The sequence below is a fragment of the Ornithodoros turicata genome, chromosome 2, assembly GCF_037126465.1.
Source record: "Ornithodoros turicata isolate Travis chromosome 2, ASM3712646v1, whole genome shotgun sequence".
In the NCBI taxonomy this organism is placed as follows: Eukaryota; Metazoa; Arthropoda; class Arachnida; order Ixodida; family Argasidae; genus Ornithodoros; species Ornithodoros turicata.
The window spans coordinates 11,884,808-11,902,976 of NC_088202.1; the positions used below are offsets into that span (position 1 = coordinate 11,884,808).

At 47.1% G+C, this 18,169-nt stretch overlaps 1 protein-coding gene and 3 non-coding genes across 4 annotated transcripts; 2 read left to right on the forward strand and 2 right to left on the reverse strand.

Annotated features, from left to right (window-relative positions):
* Nucleotides 1-737: 737 nt before the first annotated feature.
* Trnas-gga (transfer RNA serine (anticodon GGA)) lies at nt 738-808 on the reverse strand. Its single transcript has one exon. It is a non-coding gene; the product is annotated as a tRNA-Ser (tRNA).
* Nucleotides 809-1,048: 240 nt separating this feature from the next.
* On the reverse strand, nt 1,049-1,119 carry Trnas-gga (transfer RNA serine (anticodon GGA)). Its single transcript has one exon. It is a non-coding gene; the product is annotated as a tRNA-Ser (tRNA).
* A 324-nt stretch (nt 1,120-1,443) lies between these two features.
* Trnas-gga (transfer RNA serine (anticodon GGA)) lies at nt 1,444-1,514 on the forward strand. The gene has a single exon. It is a non-coding gene; the product is annotated as a tRNA-Ser (tRNA).
* Nucleotides 1,515-15,609: 14,095 nt separating this feature from the next.
* On the forward strand, nt 15,610-16,584 carry LOC135384318 (uncharacterized protein K02A2.6-like). Its single transcript, XM_064613524.1, has one exon. It carries the CDS (start codon nt 15,610-15,612, stop codon nt 16,582-16,584), a length of 975 nt encoding a protein of 324 aa, XP_064469594.1.
* Nucleotides 16,585-18,169: the final 1,585 nt, after the last annotated feature.

Below are 18,169 nucleotides of genomic sequence, written 5' to 3' on the forward strand. Positions count from 1 at the left end.
TTCTTTTTTTTTTTTTTTTGCATGAAAACTATTCGGTAGACATTATTCATTTTACCGACGTTGATCATCATGTACGATGAGCTTCTAAATATAAAATAATAATGAATATCCAAGAGGTCGATGGGACCTCCCTGCCTGAACTGACGTGAAACTGGGCAGCAGGGTTTATAATCGAGGCACGAAATGTTAGCTCAGCTAGCTGTCAACAACGTTTCGAACTGCGGGAAAATCGCTTACACGAAAGATACCCAAACCTGTAACTGGAACTTGGGGTCCTCAGCGCCCCCCCCCCCCCCCCTTGGAACTTCAACGCGGAGCGCCAGGCCTTCTTCGATAACCCTGCTGACAGTCAAGGTGAACGTTATGAGGCATATCAGACTAATCGTTATTTTCATGCAAATGAACATTAAAAAAGAAAAATGAAAGAAGCCTAATGACACGGAATCCTATACACCCCGCTTGACCGCTGTACATGAGGCGGGGCCTATGTTATCGTTGCTATGCGATTCATGGCTCATTTTATTCGGTGAATAACCCGACATTTTGTCTTGGTCTGTCCTTTACGAGTATCGTGTACGGTGGGGGATCCAGGATTTTTTCTGCGGGTTGGGCTTCGGCTTTGAATTGTGAATTGTGAGAATGCCGAGCTCCGCTCCGTACGAGCTGGTACAGTAACAACAAGGATGTTTCGTACCAAGTTAGCAGGTCATCGAATGCAACAACTCAGGGAAAAGAGGCGCTGACGCCAGGAATCGAACCTGGGTCTTCTGATTTCCGGTCAGATATGCTACCACTACACCACACCAGCACGGCGTTTCCCATGAGCCATTGAGTGCCGCAAGTAGGGGGGGACGGACAACCAACCACGCTATTCCCATTCTCTCTTACATAGTTCTCACTCACTCTCTCATTCATACACGGCCAAGGCGATCTGTAAACGACGTAGACAACGAGAATTTGGCCGAGGCAGACCACACTTGGGGACGACACAAACATGTAAGCCTCATACGCCTGGAATCATCGAATGCAACAACTCAGGGAAAAGAGGCGCTGACGCCAGGAATCGAACCTGGGTCTTCTGATTTCCGGTCAGATATGCTACCACTACACCACACCAGCACGGCGTTTCCCATGAGCCATTGAGTGCCGCAAGTAGGGGGGGACGGACAACCAACCACGCTATTCCCATTCTCTCTTACATAGTTCTCACTCACTCTCTCATTCATACACGGCCAAGGCGATCTGTAAACGACGTAGACAACGAGAATTTGGCCGAGGCAGACCACACTTAGGGACGACACAAACATGTAAGCCTCATACCTCATGTAAGCCGTGTATGAATGAGAGAGTGAGTGAGAACTATGTAAGAGAGAATGGGAATAGCGTTATTGGTTGTCCGTCCCCCCCTACTTGCGGCACTCAATGGCTCATGGGAAACGCCGTGCTGGTGTGGTGTAGTGGTAGCATATCTGACCGGAAATCAGAAGACCCAGGTTCGATTCCTGGCGTCAGCGCCTCTTTTCCCTGAGTTGTTGCATTCGATGATTCCAGGCGTATGAGGCTTACATGTTTGTGTCGTCCCTAAGTGTGGTCTGCCTCGGCCAAATTCTCGTTGTCTAGCAGGTCATGTTGTGCGTGATTGGGTGGTACGAAACCCGTGGTTGAGTGCTCTGAACTTATAAAGACAACAGTCGTGTGTGTTCGAAGCATTTTGCATTTTGAATATTACGAGGTCGTTCACCTGATGGCCGATTTTGACTCGAAAAGTGCATGTTCGTTAAATAATACTGAAAAGGGATACTGAGAAGTCGCTGAAAAGGGATGCTGCACCTGCCTCGATCGACGACGACAGAGAGGATAGCACCAAAGGACCGAAGTTGCAGGTGAGATTCCGCACGAACTTGCGCTATGGCTTGCACACAATATGAACACGTGGACAACTAATATGGGGCTGCTAAGCCCTATAGTCCGCGGTTGCATGTAAAACTACGCAGTTTCTCAGAGAAGTTGGTTGCGAAATTATGTGAGTTTTTGCAGAAGCCTGGGCCTGGGCACAGCGAAGACGAAACAGTAACAGCAGCTGAAATCAGCAACAACTTGAGGCTTCCTGTTTTAAGACACTCTGTGTCTGTCTTCACTTCTGTATGATCGCGCTCAGCCTTTTCCCAACCATGGAACAGCACCACATCTCTCTTACATGGCAGCACTATTGTTCCTCTTTAAAAGCCATGCTGTGTCTGTAAGTGCTGTATGTTCAAGTTGTAATGTAAGGTTTAGACATGCCACAAATTCCATTGCGTTGTAGTCCACTGAAGCAAGTAGCAGGCCTTCAAAGGGTGCTCAAGTACAGCTCCGGTCAACCTTAATAATAACACTAGGAAAAAATTCGGTCTCATTTCCGAGCGCGATAATAGCCACCCTGGTGGCACTGGGGGAATGTTAAATGAACAAAATCTTTGCGTTAAAGTAACATAATAATTTTGTTCAATTAAGATTTCCTGATAGCCCCAAGGGTTGCTGTAATCGCGCTCGGGAACGAGACCACATTTTTTCCAGTGTTATTATTAAGGTTGACTGGAGCTGTACCTTGACCAGCAAGGGGTGACAGTCAGGATGCTCATCATCGCTAGGCACATTAGGTGAAATCCTCCATGAAAAACACTCATTCATCTGTGAATCATGGCTTCAACGCGCTGCATGTCGCAATAGGTAATAAGCCACATTTCCTTGGTAGTCTACACCGTCATAATACACATGTGCTGTCCAGCTTGTGTAGGTTTCCACACCATAATACTGAAGAAAAGAAAAATTACATGTCATACTTCGCGAGATAAAACAGATGGCTGAGCAGATGCCCGACTAAAGCACAAATGCCACAGACCTCATTGCTACAATCAATCCCATTGGTAGCCGTCAGGGCTGTGTCGGTATTCACAGTGCCTGCATTGTATACAGTTCTATTCCCACCCTCGTTGTAAGACATACATTGGTACAAAGAAACGTCTCTTATGTTCATGTGGAATGATGGTGTTGCAGCACCTATTACTAATTAGTGGTGGTATGACCGCAATTTAGCTATAAGACTGACCACAGAACACCTCAACTGCACCAAGGATTTGTCCATCTTGCAGTGTCCTTATTCACCCTTCTTGAGCATTATGCAGGTCAGTCAGGCAGCTCTCTGATCTCTATTTATGGCTATAAATTATGTGTTACGTGTAAAACTACAGTATCTGTGAAGTGTGTAGAAATGTGCATTGGCACTAGAAGTAACCTGGCTACTGAAACCAATATCCACATCCAGATGTAATAATGATGTAGCCAGATGATGTATGCAAGGAACTCATCATAATTTTTTTAGTGGTTGATTAATGTGCAGTGGCATGTCTGTATTGGTCTTGTGGACCAGTGAGATGCAAAGATATGCCTGATAATTACACTTTCACTGTGTACTTGTACTGTGCAATGTATTACGCCTTTACTTTTTCCAATTCTTTCTTTCTTTTGTCCTGCTCTTGAGCTCTCAACAGCCGTGTATGCCGTCATGTATCTTGTTTGTTCTTGTATCTGGTGCTTGCTCTCTGGACAAAGTGTAATTCCAGCAAATACGTTCATCAGGAATCTGCCGCTAGGGTTGTCATTCATGTCCTGTTCTTACATACGTACCTACAGTGTGTACACGATACCACGTCGTTGCCAAATACGCCTCGTTCACACGATTAATTACTGTTCCTGGTCAAACGCCAAGCATTCGAGAGAGAGATATGTGCGTAGTGTGTGACTTCGCAAGCAGCGAGTGATGCAGCGGTTAGGATACGAGAGTGAAGTCTCGCAATTAAGCAAGCAATAGTTGGCGTAGCACAGCTCGGTTAATAATACATGGCGTTCATAGTGCTCTTCGCCAGTTAGCCGCAGGCCGGCAACGCGACAGCCTAATTGCACGAATCCTAGCTGCTACAGGTGGTACATTGGAAAACTACCCCACAAATAAAAAAACACTGCAATCAAGAAGGCTACGTAGTTCGAGCAGACGCTCCCTGCCGCCGTCGCTTGTCTACATTCCCACATGCTCCGTAGAGAGGGAGGGATGACTTGAAGAACACTCATATACCACTTACGTCAGTGGTATAGACAGCCTAAACCAATTCCGTCATAAAAATGGCGGCCCCCATGTGTGTTTAGGGATGGTTAATTTATGACTCTTTAAAATATCGGGCTATTTTCTGGAAATGAAGGTTGGTTTCGGACAGGGTGGCTTCCAGAATATCGCTAGTTTCAAAAAGTCAAGGTACCTCCGGAGCTGACCTTTAAAATCCGGACGGGTTGGTGATCCATACTAAAAGCGATAAAAACCCCATATAGTGCTATGTTTGCCTCGTCCTTTGTCCCTTTCGTTGTCTCCTCGCACTGGGGGTTTCTATCACTTGCGATGTGCTCTTCCGTGCCAGAAATGTATTCCTGCAAACGCGCCTCCAGGTGTCAAACACACGCCCACGCATTTCATCTGTGATAATTTCAAAAGTAGACTCGATTCTTGTTTTCAACGTAGAAATGTCGGAGCATCAGTCTTTGTACTCAAGATACTTCACGTATCCCCATGCGAAAAAATCGCACTACGCGAGCATCAGGAGATCTTGTTGGCCACGGTATGCTCTTTGAGGCGCGACCCATTCATCTCTCAGGGAACGTTTTGTTCTGCCATTTCCACACACGCAGAGTATAATTGGGGGGGGGGGGGGGGGGGCACCATCATGCATAAAAATGCAGACTTCATTTTGCATGTGGTTCTTTTCTAGCTATGGCAAAACTTTTTCCTTCAGCATCCGCAGGTACTTGGATGCCTTCACTGTTTCCTGAAAAAAGAAGGGGCCAATGATGCCTTCACGGCAAATCTCGCACCAGACCGTTATTTTTTCTGCATGCGTGCTCGGTTCCACTGCATAATGGAGATTTGCCGTAGACCAATACCGACCAGTTCACCCGAACGTATAGGTGAAACACAGCCTAGTGGGCAAAAAATGATGAACATTAACAGTTGTTTCTGATTCTTTACAGTTCATCTTTGCTAAACTTTAGCCGTCGTTCCCTATCACCAGCATACAAGGCTTGCACCACAGTAACTTTGTAGGGATGAGGTCTTTGTCCTTTCAAGATTCTCTGATGGTGCTTTGTGAAACACCAAACAGATGTGCAGCACTTGTCATGGAAATATGCTGATGGTATTGGAACACCCAAACAATGCACTTTTTCATTTACCTGTGAGACAGAATCTCTTGTAGTCCCGCTTCTTCGTTGACTCGGTTCTTACGGTTTTAAGCTGTTGAACCAATTTGTTGACCTGCTAGGTGGTCGTTCTCGAAATTATTTCTGAAAGCGACGGCGACCTTGTGTCACACTCACTAGTTCACTGTACCATCTTACCATTGCCACATGCTCCTTCAACGTGGAGGATTTCGTGGTTCCATGAGGCATGAAGAAAACACTTCAATAGTTAACTGTACAAAACGGAACTCTGTATCTAATGTACACCATAACAGTATCTTAAGTTAACTATGTCCGTACAATAGAGTAATAGAGCGAGCTGTTTGGACGGTCCGGAATGAAGCGAAACTGAAGCAGACGACACAAGGCTCATTGCAGACGGTTCAAAAACTTGCGATACCATAAACAGATTTTGCAGCAGACGACATGCTGAATATGTTCTGAATGCAATCGGTTTTAACGGATCAAGACAACAGATTTTGCGCATCTTCGTGCTTCATTTCTTGGGTTGATACGCATAGCAGGAACCGCGCGAAACTGCAGTCACATTCTCCGGCACCGGCACTACGTGTCGGTGTCATCCGTAGTAGCGCCATCTACGTGTGGCGATGTGAACGCGAAGCAAAAACCAGGCTGTCGAACTGAACCCGAACCCGAACCAAAAACCTTACATCATCTAGTTGAATGTTTCTTAAAACCCCAAAACTAGGGGAGACCGAGCTTTGTTAAGCAATGCACCAAGCAGGTGGTTTGGATCATGGCCAGCAAGAGTTTCATGCCATGTATAGTTTTGGTTGTAACTATGGTTATAGTATTCATATGTGGTGTGTGTCTGGTTTGGCCTCATTAGCAATACAAAGGATTGTAGTCTTTGGGTAACTGCAGTAGCAATTGGACCCCAAGCATTATAAAATAAAGAAGCTGTATACTTAACCACTGCCTGGAGTTTTCTTTTCAGGTGCATTTGTCAAACGTTGCAGTGGTTGTACATTTGGCGTTCGTAGAAGTTTTTCATGTCCACAGCAATTAGCAGCGAGGGACTCCCCTTAATAGTGTATGCATAATTCAACTCCTCCTTTATTGGAATGCGTACATGTGCATGGATTCACAGTTCCTGGCTGCTGGCATTTGTGAGAACTATAGCATGTCATCTGTCAAGTAACACATGCGTTACTTGACAAAGGATCAACACCTTTTTGAAAGGGTATAATATTACCAGGGGTGTTAAGTTACACCCTAAAGGGAGTGAGTTATAGCATGAGTTTTTGAAGAGGAAAATTACACCCTTTTCTCGAGGGTGTAGCCTGTGGAAAAGGTGTTATATTGCACCCTAAAGGGAGTGAGTTATCGCACTTTTGGGTTTCACCCTTAATACACCCTAAAGGGTGTAAAACAATTAAGAGTGTGATTAGCAGTTAATTTCCCCGCATGACAGTGTATACACTGCCACATGTTTATAGTAGATTAGCAGTGTCTTGTTGCATTTTTACCCGCAGCTAGTACTTTTTTGTGTGTGTTCCACGTGTACAGGTATGAGCCCAAACACTGCGGTTAGGCATAAGCGCCCCCATGCCTAGCTCCGTGCTCGTCTTAAGCCTTTTTCCACATGATGAGCAGTGTTTTGTACATGGTCTCGCATGTTGACACTTGTTTAGCTGTGCCTTTCTTGTTGCCATTTTTACCCGCCACTAGTATTTTGTTGTTGTCTCTCTCCTACACACATATCGACATGACGGTTGTGCCATCTGGTCTGATGCCTTGCAACTAGCTTGCCACCTGCCTCTGCAACCCTCGTGCCGAACGATGGCCAGTCGCCCGCACCAGAGTGATTTTTTCAAGATGGCGTCGTTGATTTTCAAATAAATTATTTCTCTATGTCTGCTCTATTTCCATTTAGATATTTTTTTTTCTACAACCCCAGTTTTGTATAGAAAATCCACGATAAGTGTTGCATTGAGTCAGATTATGTGCTATTTTAAAATGAGCACTTTAACATTTTTAAATATATTTTAATGTAATTTTAAAATATTTTTAAAGTAGAAAGTGCAATACTTGCCGTGGATTTTCCGTGTAAATATTGAGTTGAATACTTACTACTCACAATTTGCCAAGTCGCCAGAGTCGCCACACTGGTCATACAAACCTTGCGCGTAACATCTGAACATCTGGTATGGAACTTCCAAATTTGGATTCGACAGTGTCGGCTGCGTTCGGTGGCTTCGATGTTAGAGCGTGGTTGTTTTCCAGGCAGTGAGAGCCGGGTTGCGTGCGCATATATTCAGCGAGCAGCCATTCTTTGGGCCTGTGGACTGCTCTCGCCGCTGACTTACCTCGACTCGACGATCATGATCAGGCCTCGTCCTCGTGACAAAATTGGCATCGTCCGGAATGCACACGGTCATCACAGAGGTATGACGACGACTGTTGACCAATACGTAATGCAAAACTTGCAATGGTGTGAATGTCCATAGAGGCAAGTTCGCTGTTTCTAGCTTGGAGAACTTCCAAAACGACATCGCACAAGACTCACATTGAAACAACGTACACCAGTATGCTGATGAAGTAACGCAAACGCGTACAGATGGGACAAAATAAGACACATCAACGTTGTTTTGAGCACATTTGGCACGCGAAATTGGGATGTAAAACTATCGCAGGAAAAACGTTGTGCAATGCACATTCGAATGTGCGTTGCACAACGTTTTTCCTGCGATAGGTTTACATCCTGCAACGTCGAGCTAACGTTCCCCTCTTTGCTGTTGTACGGTCAGCAAGGAATATGCTTTGTAGAAACCCATACAAAAAGGCTGTTGCCTCACCTATAAGAAATCAACGTTGTTTTGATGAGTACATTCCCCGACAACACGTATCCTTTTGGGGACGTCCCAAACAGATCCCAACGTCGCTGGCTCGATTGAGGGATCCGTGGGGATGCCTTCAGAACTTATACTTGCTACGTCGTGCAACGAGGTCCGAAAAACGGCCCCATGAGAGCATGTCAGAGACCTCTTCGTACGAGTGGAGGGGGAACTGGGGCACGGCGATTAGAGGAGGAGGGCGAGACGGCTGACTGCGCCATCTCGTGAGTATGCCTTCGATTACGTGCACAGAAACCACATTTTGAAATAATCCTTATTGTCCACTTCACACCTACTGAAAAATACACATCCACATTATCAGTAATCGCCACACTTGATGCAATGTACTGAACAAGTCAAAGGCTGCTCGCATCCGGGAACTCTTTTATGCCGCGGTTAACCGTTGCCGTGTTACACGCTTGGGGTTCAATTTTCAACGGTCTTCTTGCGATCGCATGTGCTCCCAGAGGCCTTGTCGATGTGGCTGCCCTCAACAACGACGTTATGTCAACGACTTGTAAGTATACTTTTGTTGGTGCGTTATCCGGAATCAAGAGTGAAGCTTGCTGTTGTAGTTTGTAAGCCTGCAAAGCGTTGCAATGCTCATCGCGCGTTTTTCTTCGTTTAACTTTGATTTAGGAACATCGTGAGCTACTCCTCAAAGTGTGTGAGTCATGAGACGCAGCAAGCGAACATCAAGGCGAACACTTCATCGTCATGTGAGCCAAGCTGTAGCGGGAAGCTTTTGCGTGATGAATGGGGGAGAATCGGATGACTGTCGCAACGATGGTGACGGCGGCGGCGTTCGATGTTTGTGGGCCAGCCAAGCGATCCGCTTTCGATGTTGATGAACTCTCCTACTGATCATGAGCCACGTCCCGTGTTGGTAGATCCAATTGTTGGCGATCACGGGAGCAGTGCTGTGGATGAGGTTCGTGACATTGAAAGTGCGAACTTGACTGCATCACGGTCTTCTGACCCGGAGGAAGCGGCTGCCGCCGGGGCGTCTTCTCCCACCTCTTTTGAGGATGGGCTTAGAGCATGGGCGCTTGGGTCGTCTGTTTCGCACACTGACCTCACGAACCTTTTGAAGTTACTCAGGGCCCAGCCCCAGTTTGCTGACCTCCCAGCTTCTGCAAGGACCTTGCTTAAAACCCCCTGGTGTGCTGTTGATGTAGTGCCAATGGGAGACGGAAAGTACTGCCATTTTGGATTAGCAAACGGACTTTTGTCGGCGTTCGAAGGTGCACGATGTGTTCCTGATGAGGTGTTTGTGAACGTTAACGTCGACGGGCTCCCTCTCACGAAAAGCTCGATAGACCAATTTTGGCCAGTTCTTTGCCAGATAAAGGGCGACAAAAAACACCATCCATTTCCGATTGGTGTTTACTATGGGAAGGCCAAGCATGTCTGTGCTAGCACGTTTCTTGAGCCCTTCGTTAGAGAGATGAAAGAGCTCTTGGACAGTGGCCTCGAAATCAACCGCAAACATGTCACACTGAGGCTAGCAGCGATTGTTTGTGATGCCCCTGCCAAGGCGTATGTACTTGGTGTGAAATCGCACAACGCTTACTATAGCTGCACAAAGTGTTCAACTGAAGGCGTGTACGAGCAGGGCCGTGTGTGCTTTCCCCAGTTAGATGCTCCACTCATGACTGATGCTGCCTTTCGAGCCCACACGTATGAACAACACCATGTAACTGACACCGTTATGCTTGAGCTCCCGATTGACACGATAAAGCAGACCGCTCTCGACTACATGCACTTGCTGTGCCTCGGTGTAGTGCATAAGCTCCTAACCCTCTGGTTCAGAGGTGATAGATCGTTTCGTCTGGGGAGCAGTGTGAAAGACGAAATTTCACTAGCCTGCATTAAGGTTGAGCCATACTTGTGCTCCGATTTTGGGAGGCGTCCAAGGACCCTGTCGGAGCTCGACAAATGGAAGGCCAGCGAATTTCGACTCTTTGTGCTATATACTGGTCCAGTTGCGCTGCTGTCTAAGATACCAGCCCCTTTCTTTGACAATTTTTTGGTGTCCATTGTGCCCTAGTCATCCTATGCAGCCCCAGGTTGTGCCGACTTCATGTGAACTATACCGAAAGGCTACTTCGTCATTTCGTGGATGTGTTTATCTCTCTCTATGGATCTTATAACGTATCCCATAACGTACATAACCTCATCCACCTTTGTGACGACGTTCGTCTTCATGGTACACTAGACGAGTTCTCCGCATTTCCTTTTGAGAACTTCATGAGGCACCTAAAAGGAGCTATACGGAAGCCAGAGAGACCGCTGGAGCAGCTATACAATCGTCTCATGGAGCAAAGGAACAACCATCTGGCGAGCTTGAGGCACGAACGAAATGAAGTTGAATGCTCAATGACCCACAGAGCTGGACCGCTACCACCAGGTTGCACCGCACCGCAGTACAAAAAAGTTGTACTAACAGGCACATTCGCATTGCGCACACGCAAGCGGGACAACACCTGCATGCTCTCTTGCGGATCAATTGTGGTTATTGAGAACTTTGCGCACAGCTGTGCTTCGGGAAGTCTTGTTGTGATTGGGAGGAAATATCTATGTTTGTGACCTGTACAGTAACCCTTGCAAATCTTCACTGCTGGGAATTCATGCTGCTCGCAAACTTTCGCAGTTGAGGTTCTGGCCGCTGAACGAAGTGATGAAGAAATGTGTAAGGCTTCCAACAGGAAATCGGTTTGCCATAATGCCACTGCTCCATTGCCAATAAGGGGTGTGTGAAAACTGCTTGTGGAAATGCACCAAATATGTTGCTGTTGTATGTAAGTGTGTTTTCTTAGGTATGAAGAACTTTGTACTTGGGAAATTTTCCGAAGATAATGACAGTGTCGCAGTTGTGCACTCAAACTGGGAAAATGACGGCATCTGCATGTGGCCTAACGAGAAAAATCCGAGAAGACTGCAGCAGCTCACGAGATCTGGGGCAAAACCAGAACCATCATGGATTCCCTCCAGATTTGTGAAGCTATGTGCATTTGGTATGGCAATATTAGAACAGTACAGTGTCGAATGCTTCACTGACAAGTTGTATTTTTTATACTCCCTCCACCACCATGAAGCCACTTATGAGGAAGCCAGGGCGAAACTGGCTGCAGCGGAAGAGACTTCAGACCTGTGCAGCGGCAATGAGGAGCTGGGGCGGGGAAAAAGAAAGAAGCGTAGAACCCAAAGAAATGACGAAGAGTGCCACTACCTATCGTCTGATCCCGACCAAGCAGAAGACCCAGATGGCTATTGTCGTCCAAGGCCCCCTACACCACCACCCCTACCCTCAAGGCCCCCTACACCACCTTCGCATGCAAGGCCTCCGACACCGCCTGCGTACCCCAGGCCCCCTACATCACTTACGTATGCAACGCTAACGCCACTCAGAAGTGAGCTACCTTTCTGCATATGTAACTCGAGAGTTTGCTTTTATTGTGTATTACACCCTGTGCACACAGCAGCAAAGATATCAGTAATGTGAGAGTAGGCATGAGCATTTTCTGCACAAGTTCATATCAATGCAGCATAGCCTACTGTGTATGAGTAACGAGGTACAGTGAACTCCCTCTAAGTTGAAATTTATGCTTAACTCAAACCTACCATTATTTCCTTGTATATCTACTCCATTGTAAAATGCATTCAATAACTCAAATTACTGCTTAACTCAAGCAAACAGTGGTGGATACTGAAGCGGTTGAGTTATTGAGAGTTTACTGTAGTAACCAGGCTTTACTAACAAGGGTCCGGCCAGCTCCGCTCCCATTCTCCTAGGTACCGTACTGGAAAGACGGCAGTGGCTGAAGAGGTTGCGAATTGCATCACTCCACACGTATCAATCCTTGCTTTTCCAGCTTCAGTTGGGCAGCAACAGGTGGACAAAGGAATGCCTACCAGGCAAGAGGGCTCTTCATCATTTTCCACGGGCCGCACGGAGTCTTCATTACAGCGTGAGAATGGATTGATAGTGTTCTAGTTAAGATAACTTCTGCTTCTGAGATTATGTGGGACTTGAAATGTGTTACGGTTAGTCCGTGAGCACTTTTGCTGTTATTCTCGGTAGAGGATATTTTCTGATTACTGAGTCACTGTCTTTTTTTTTCCGTTTTGTTGCTATCATGAATCACCGCTTGCATTGCTGTTCGGGTACACAAGTGTCACGTACTGTAAGATAATGCACTCCAGTTCATTCTTTTTTTTTTTTCATTGACATAATGTTCAATCTATTATTTGTTACCAGGAGTCCAGCAATCAGCACTACAGAACATAGAAATGCATGATCCGTTTTTGATGCAAGGCTATAATGAAGAAGGACATATGCACAGTAAGTTGGAACCATGTTTGCAGCAGTAATCCCCTGCCATCACTGGCTTTGGTTGAGGCATTATACGTAGGCCAGAGCTGCTCAACGTTTCCACAGGTGTAACTCCCTTCGAAATGCAAGGAGCTTTGGGATATGTGTTGTGTTCTTACGGCCATATCGGCATGAGCATGCCGACCAGATGGTCAGCACGATGGTTATCGAAAAATAAAGAGAAAGAAGTTGATCTCCTCATGGACGGTCGCGTCATGCAGGCTCCATGGAAGTTGGATTCTTTCTTACAAAGGTAGTTATTTCCTTCCGACCGACACCACATTGGCGACGAGGGCTTTGAGAAGAGAAGGAACTGCACCACGTTGAAGATTCATCATGAGCTTCGGCGGTATTACGCCTCCGCCCACGTTCTTATCCACTCCCGGCAAGCCTAACGTTCCATGGACGCAATGGAGACAACTTTTCTGCAATTTCTTGGGAGCCTCAGGAGCTGAGGAATTCACATCAAAAAGGAAGAAACAAATCCTTCTACATTGCTTGGGGATAGAAGGCCGTCGCATTTATAATACGCTTCCAGAAGTTGTACACGAAGCTACGCAAACTGCATCACGTGAAGCCGGCGCAACACCGTCTACAAGTACTGTGTCAGGTACAGTGACGCCTGTCCCTGACGAGTACGAAATGGCCCTACGTACTTTAGATGCTTACTTGGCTACCACCATCAACGTGGTGACGGAACGCCACAACTTCAGGAGAAGAACTCAGCTACCGGGCGAGAGCATTGACGATTTTGTTTTGGCCTTACGGGAGTTATCCGCTTCATGCAACTTTGGCGCCCAAACTGAAGACAACTTGCGAGACCAATTTGTACAAGGAGTATCTTCGCAGCAAATACGTGGGAGGCTTCTCCTTGACGGATCGGCTCTAACGTTTTCTCGTGCCGTGGACATCGCCAAGCATTGTAAAAGGGTATCGGACGAAACCCAGTCCTTCGTACATGGTGATGTCGTTCAAGCCATCGGCAACGCTCCGGCGTCGAAGACCCCAGGGCGTCAAAGTAAAGGACAAACGCGCCAGCTGCATCATTCCCAGAACTCTCAGCGCAAGAACGGAGCGCAAAGACTACTCTGCTATCGGTGCGGGTCAACGCGGCATCTCGCAAATGCTTCGAATTGTCTAGCGTTTCACAAGCGTTGCAACAACTGTGGCAAGGTTGGTCACTACGCCACAGTTTGTCGAGCGTCGAAGACACCGACGAAAGTACAGGAGCTTTCTACAGGGGAGGATGAAGTTCTAAATGTCGTGGTACCTTCAAAGGAAGGGCAAGGTCTCTTCATCGAAGCGCGTCTTGAAACTGTACCGGTAAAGTTCTTAATTGATACGGGATCGTCAGTATCCATTCTGCAAGAAGATCTCTTCAGGAGACATTTCGCTCATCGTTTCACTCTGGTTCCACCACGCACTGCTTTAGTGGATTACTCAAGACGGAAGATTGATGTAAAGGGGTGCTTCGAGGCTGCCGTCACTTACGAAGACAAGCACCATGCTGTTCGCTTTTTCGTAGTTTCCAGAGGAACAACGTTATTGGGACTTGACGCCATCCAAGGACTCTGCATACATATTGAAGGTGGAACACTCAGCTGCTATGAAACGTCCTTCGCTTCATCAATGCTACCAGACTCACTTGCACAGGACTTCTCAAAGCTATTTTCAACAGAGCTGGGTTTGGCTAACGGATTTACCCTCAAGGTGAAAGTTCGTCAAGGTGTCCCACCCGTAATTGCTAAACTACGTCGACTTCCATTGGCAGTTCGCGACGCTGTTACAGAAGAGCTGCGTCGCCTTGAAAAGGAAGACATAACAGAACGGGTTGAGGCGTCAGAATGGGTTCCCCCATTGTAGTAATTCCAAAAAAAGGATGGAAAGATTCGCCTTTGTGTGGACCTTCGTGAGGTGAACAAAGCCATCATACCAGACCTGTTCCCTCTTCCACATACAGAAGAGCTGCTGAATGCGCTAGCAGGAGCTCAGTACTTCTCTCGAATCGATTTAAGGTCAGCGTACCATCAAGTCCTTCTGCATCCTGAAAGTAGGAGCTTGACCACATTTATTACCCATGATGGACTCTACAGATTGAAACGGGTCTGCTTCGGACTTTCATCTGCGCCCGCCATGTTTCAAAGAATGATGTCTTTGATACTCAAGGATTGCTCCGGAGTATTATGTTACATCGACGACATCATTGTGTTTGGGAGACACAAAGCTGAACATCAAGAAAATCTTCGAAGAGTGCTCACCGTCATTCGCTCAACCGGATTGAAGCTCAATGCAAAATGTGTGTTCGAGACACAGGAGCTGGAATTCTTAGGGCACCACGTAAGCACTCATGGATTACGTCAGCTTCGTTCTCAAGTAGAAGCAATTACACATGCACCAGCACCAAACGATGTTGCTACCCTACGTTCGTTTTTGGGACTTGTAGGTTTTTACTCAAAGTTCGTCCCAAACTTTGTTATGCTCGTGGAGCCTATGCGTGCCCTACTACGAAAAAATCAACCCTTCCTGTGGACAGACATTGTCAATGACAGTTTCAATGCTGTGAAGTCACTCTTCAGAGAAGACCGTGTCGTCCACCCGTTCGACCCTACACTGCCAGTAATCGTCACGACAGACGCTTCTTCGTACGGGTTAGGAGCTGTTCTGCAACAACTGCAAGGCAATACGTATCGGACAGTTGCTTTTGCTTCACGTACCCTTTCTTCGCAAGAGCGCAAGTATGCTGTAGCGGAAAGAGAAGCGCTGGCATGCCTATGGGCGTGCGAGCACTGGCACGTCTACCTTTGGGGTCGTCCTTTTCTTATTCGCACAGATCACCAAGCCTTGGTGACATTGCTATCGGCACGCGGCACAGGAAGACGTCCACTGCGACTTAGCAGATGGACAGAGCGCCTTCTTCGTTACAATTTCACAGTCGAGTACTGCCGGGGTACCGACAACAAAATAGCAGATGCGCTGTCGCGATTGCCTCTGTCACACGATGCCCAGACTGAAGAGCTTAATTAGGAATTCGACTTTGTTGGCCAAAGCGAAACGTCTGTAGCGAAGACAGACCTTGAATTAGCATCACGGAATGATCCGATCTTGAAACAAGTCATGGAGTTCGTGATGGAAGGATGGCCGTTAAAGCAAGACTTGATGCCGAGTCGTCAGCCACTTTTTCGAGTTCAAGAGGAACTCACGGTATTCGAAGACCTCCTAATACGTGGAGATCGCATAGTGGTACCACCAGCGTTCACGGGACATCTCATACAGCTAGCCCATGAATCGCACCCAGGCATCGTGCGCACCAAGCAGCGTTTAAGGGAGAAATACTGGTGGCCACAGATGGATAAACAAGTTGAGAATGCTGTCAAGTCGTGTAATATTTGTCAAGGCGCCGACAAAAGTGCGAAGACGGCTGATACGCCACTGCAACCCATTCCGTTTCCGAGCAGGCCATGGGAGAAGGTAGCCGTGGACATAATGGGCCCTTTTGAAAAAGCTCCTCCTGACTGCAGGTACGCCATCATGATGGTGGACTATTTTTCTAAATGGCCAGAGGCCGAGTCCTGCGCGAATGTGACAGCATCAACAATTTTGGACTTCCTGTTTGCACGAGAAGGCTATCCGGACAACCTGGTGTCCGATCACGAACCCCAGTTCATTTCACATCAGTTTGAACAGTTCCTCAGGGATAGAGGCATTCAACATTCATTTTCATCTCTGTATTATCCACGTGCAAACGGGCTTGTTGAAAGGTTTAATAGAATTCTGAAAAACTATGTTCAAGCCACGTTCTTGGAAGGAAGACCACTGCGACAAACAGTCACCGAGTACCTGGGACTGTACAGATGTACCCCGCATGCAACTACCGGAAAATCACCTGCCGAACTTTTACATGGCAGGAAACCACGGACACGACTGGACATCGTTGGGATACCGTCATCTTTACTTGAGGATGATCCTGCTGCAGCAATGACCAATCTACGTGAACGCGTGCGCAGGCATCAGCAACAGAGCAAGACCCGTCTGCTGCCTCCGAGACATAGACGTCCTCCCAAAAGATACGGGGACCCCGTCGGTCATTAACATCCACGTTTAATTGTCGCGTTTCAGTATACGTGTGCGTTGGGTATTTCACAAGGACTTTCTGTAGGGGGGGGGGGAGAATATGTTGTGTTCTTACGGCCATATCGGCATGAGCATGCGGACCAGATCGTCAGCACGATGGTTATCGAAAAATAAAGATAAAGAAGTTGATCTCCTCATGGACTGTCGCGTCATGCAGGCTCCATGGAAGTTGGATTCTTTCTTACAAAGGTAGTTATTTCCTTCCGACCGACACCACAATATTGATCACAAGAAGCCCCTGAGATGAGCAGCTTGCAGCAGCCCGGTTAGTGAACACCATTGTGTTTGTGCCTGTGGCGGTCCCAGTAAGAGCACCGTCATACGACTGTACAAACATTACAACATAAAAGAAAGAAATATCAAGGGTGGTAACAGATGTAATCTTGGGTGAACAGTGTGCTATCATGCATTTGATCTGGCTACAAATCAAAACGGAACAAAAATTAATCATAAAAAAATAGCGTGAGGAGAAGAAGTACTGCTTGCGACATACTTGTTTGATATCTCCAGCCCCCGTAAAAGCGAGTTACCGAACCAAGTTGCAGTGCTACCGTCGCCTTCGCCTCACTTCCGTTCGCCTGGTGGCGGCGGGCCTGCGCAGCGCCACCAGACGGGAGAGATGGCGATCCGATAACCGCGCATCGTCTGCTAGCTCCAAATGCGTCGACGGGGCAGCGCTTTCCTCGGAATGCGGAGTGCGAATGCATGGACCAATGAATGGACCTCAAGAATAACACATTGGAAACAATCGACAAAATGTTGATAAGCTTATCAACACTTTCTCGATTGCTCCTAAGGTGTTGTTCCGCCCTCTACGCTTCCCTGCCCATGCGAGTGAGCGCAGTCATTGAGAGCGGAGGGGCACCAACGCGTTACTGGGGTCCCGTGTTCCACAGCGTTTCTTTTCCTCATTTTGTATAAGTTTATTATTTCTTTTTTTATCCTAACCAGCAAGCGAGGCTTGCTTGGTGCGCATAACACCAGTAAATAAAATGAGATAGTCCCTCGCTTGTGCCAGTTTCACGGAGCAGCCGTGGTCACTTGCATTACTGTGACACCTTTCACAAAAAGTCCTGACGACCGCAGGAACTGCTCAAATGTGGCCTAATCCCGGTATACTTACGTTTCAAAAACAGTAAACAGGAACAAAAGGAAACCGGTTACAATTCCCATTCCACTCCGCATTCCGAGGAAAGCGCAGCCCCGTCGATGCATTTGGAGCTAGCAGATGACGCGCGGTTATCGGATCGCCATCTCTCCCGTCTGGTGGCACTGCGCAGCCCCGCCGCCACCAGGGGAAAGGAAGTGAGGCGAAGGCGACGGTAGCACAGCAACTTGGTTCGGTAACCCGTTCTTACAGGGGTTGGAGATATCAAACAAGTATGTTGCAAGCAGTACAGTCAAACGAGCGTTCAGCGACCTTCAGCATGGGAAGTTCCGTGGTGTGCACAAAAATTTCGGTTTCTTCATTTCGCCGAAAGCAACCCCGAAGTGTCATATGTTGCAACTCTGTAATTTACACGACTTCCCTGTGCCTTTTACT

Coding starts and splice junctions, on each gene's coding strand:
- LOC135384318 (XM_064613524.1), top strand. CDS start 15,610: ATGGAGTTCGTGATGGAAGGATGGCCGTTAAAGCAAGACTTGATGCCG.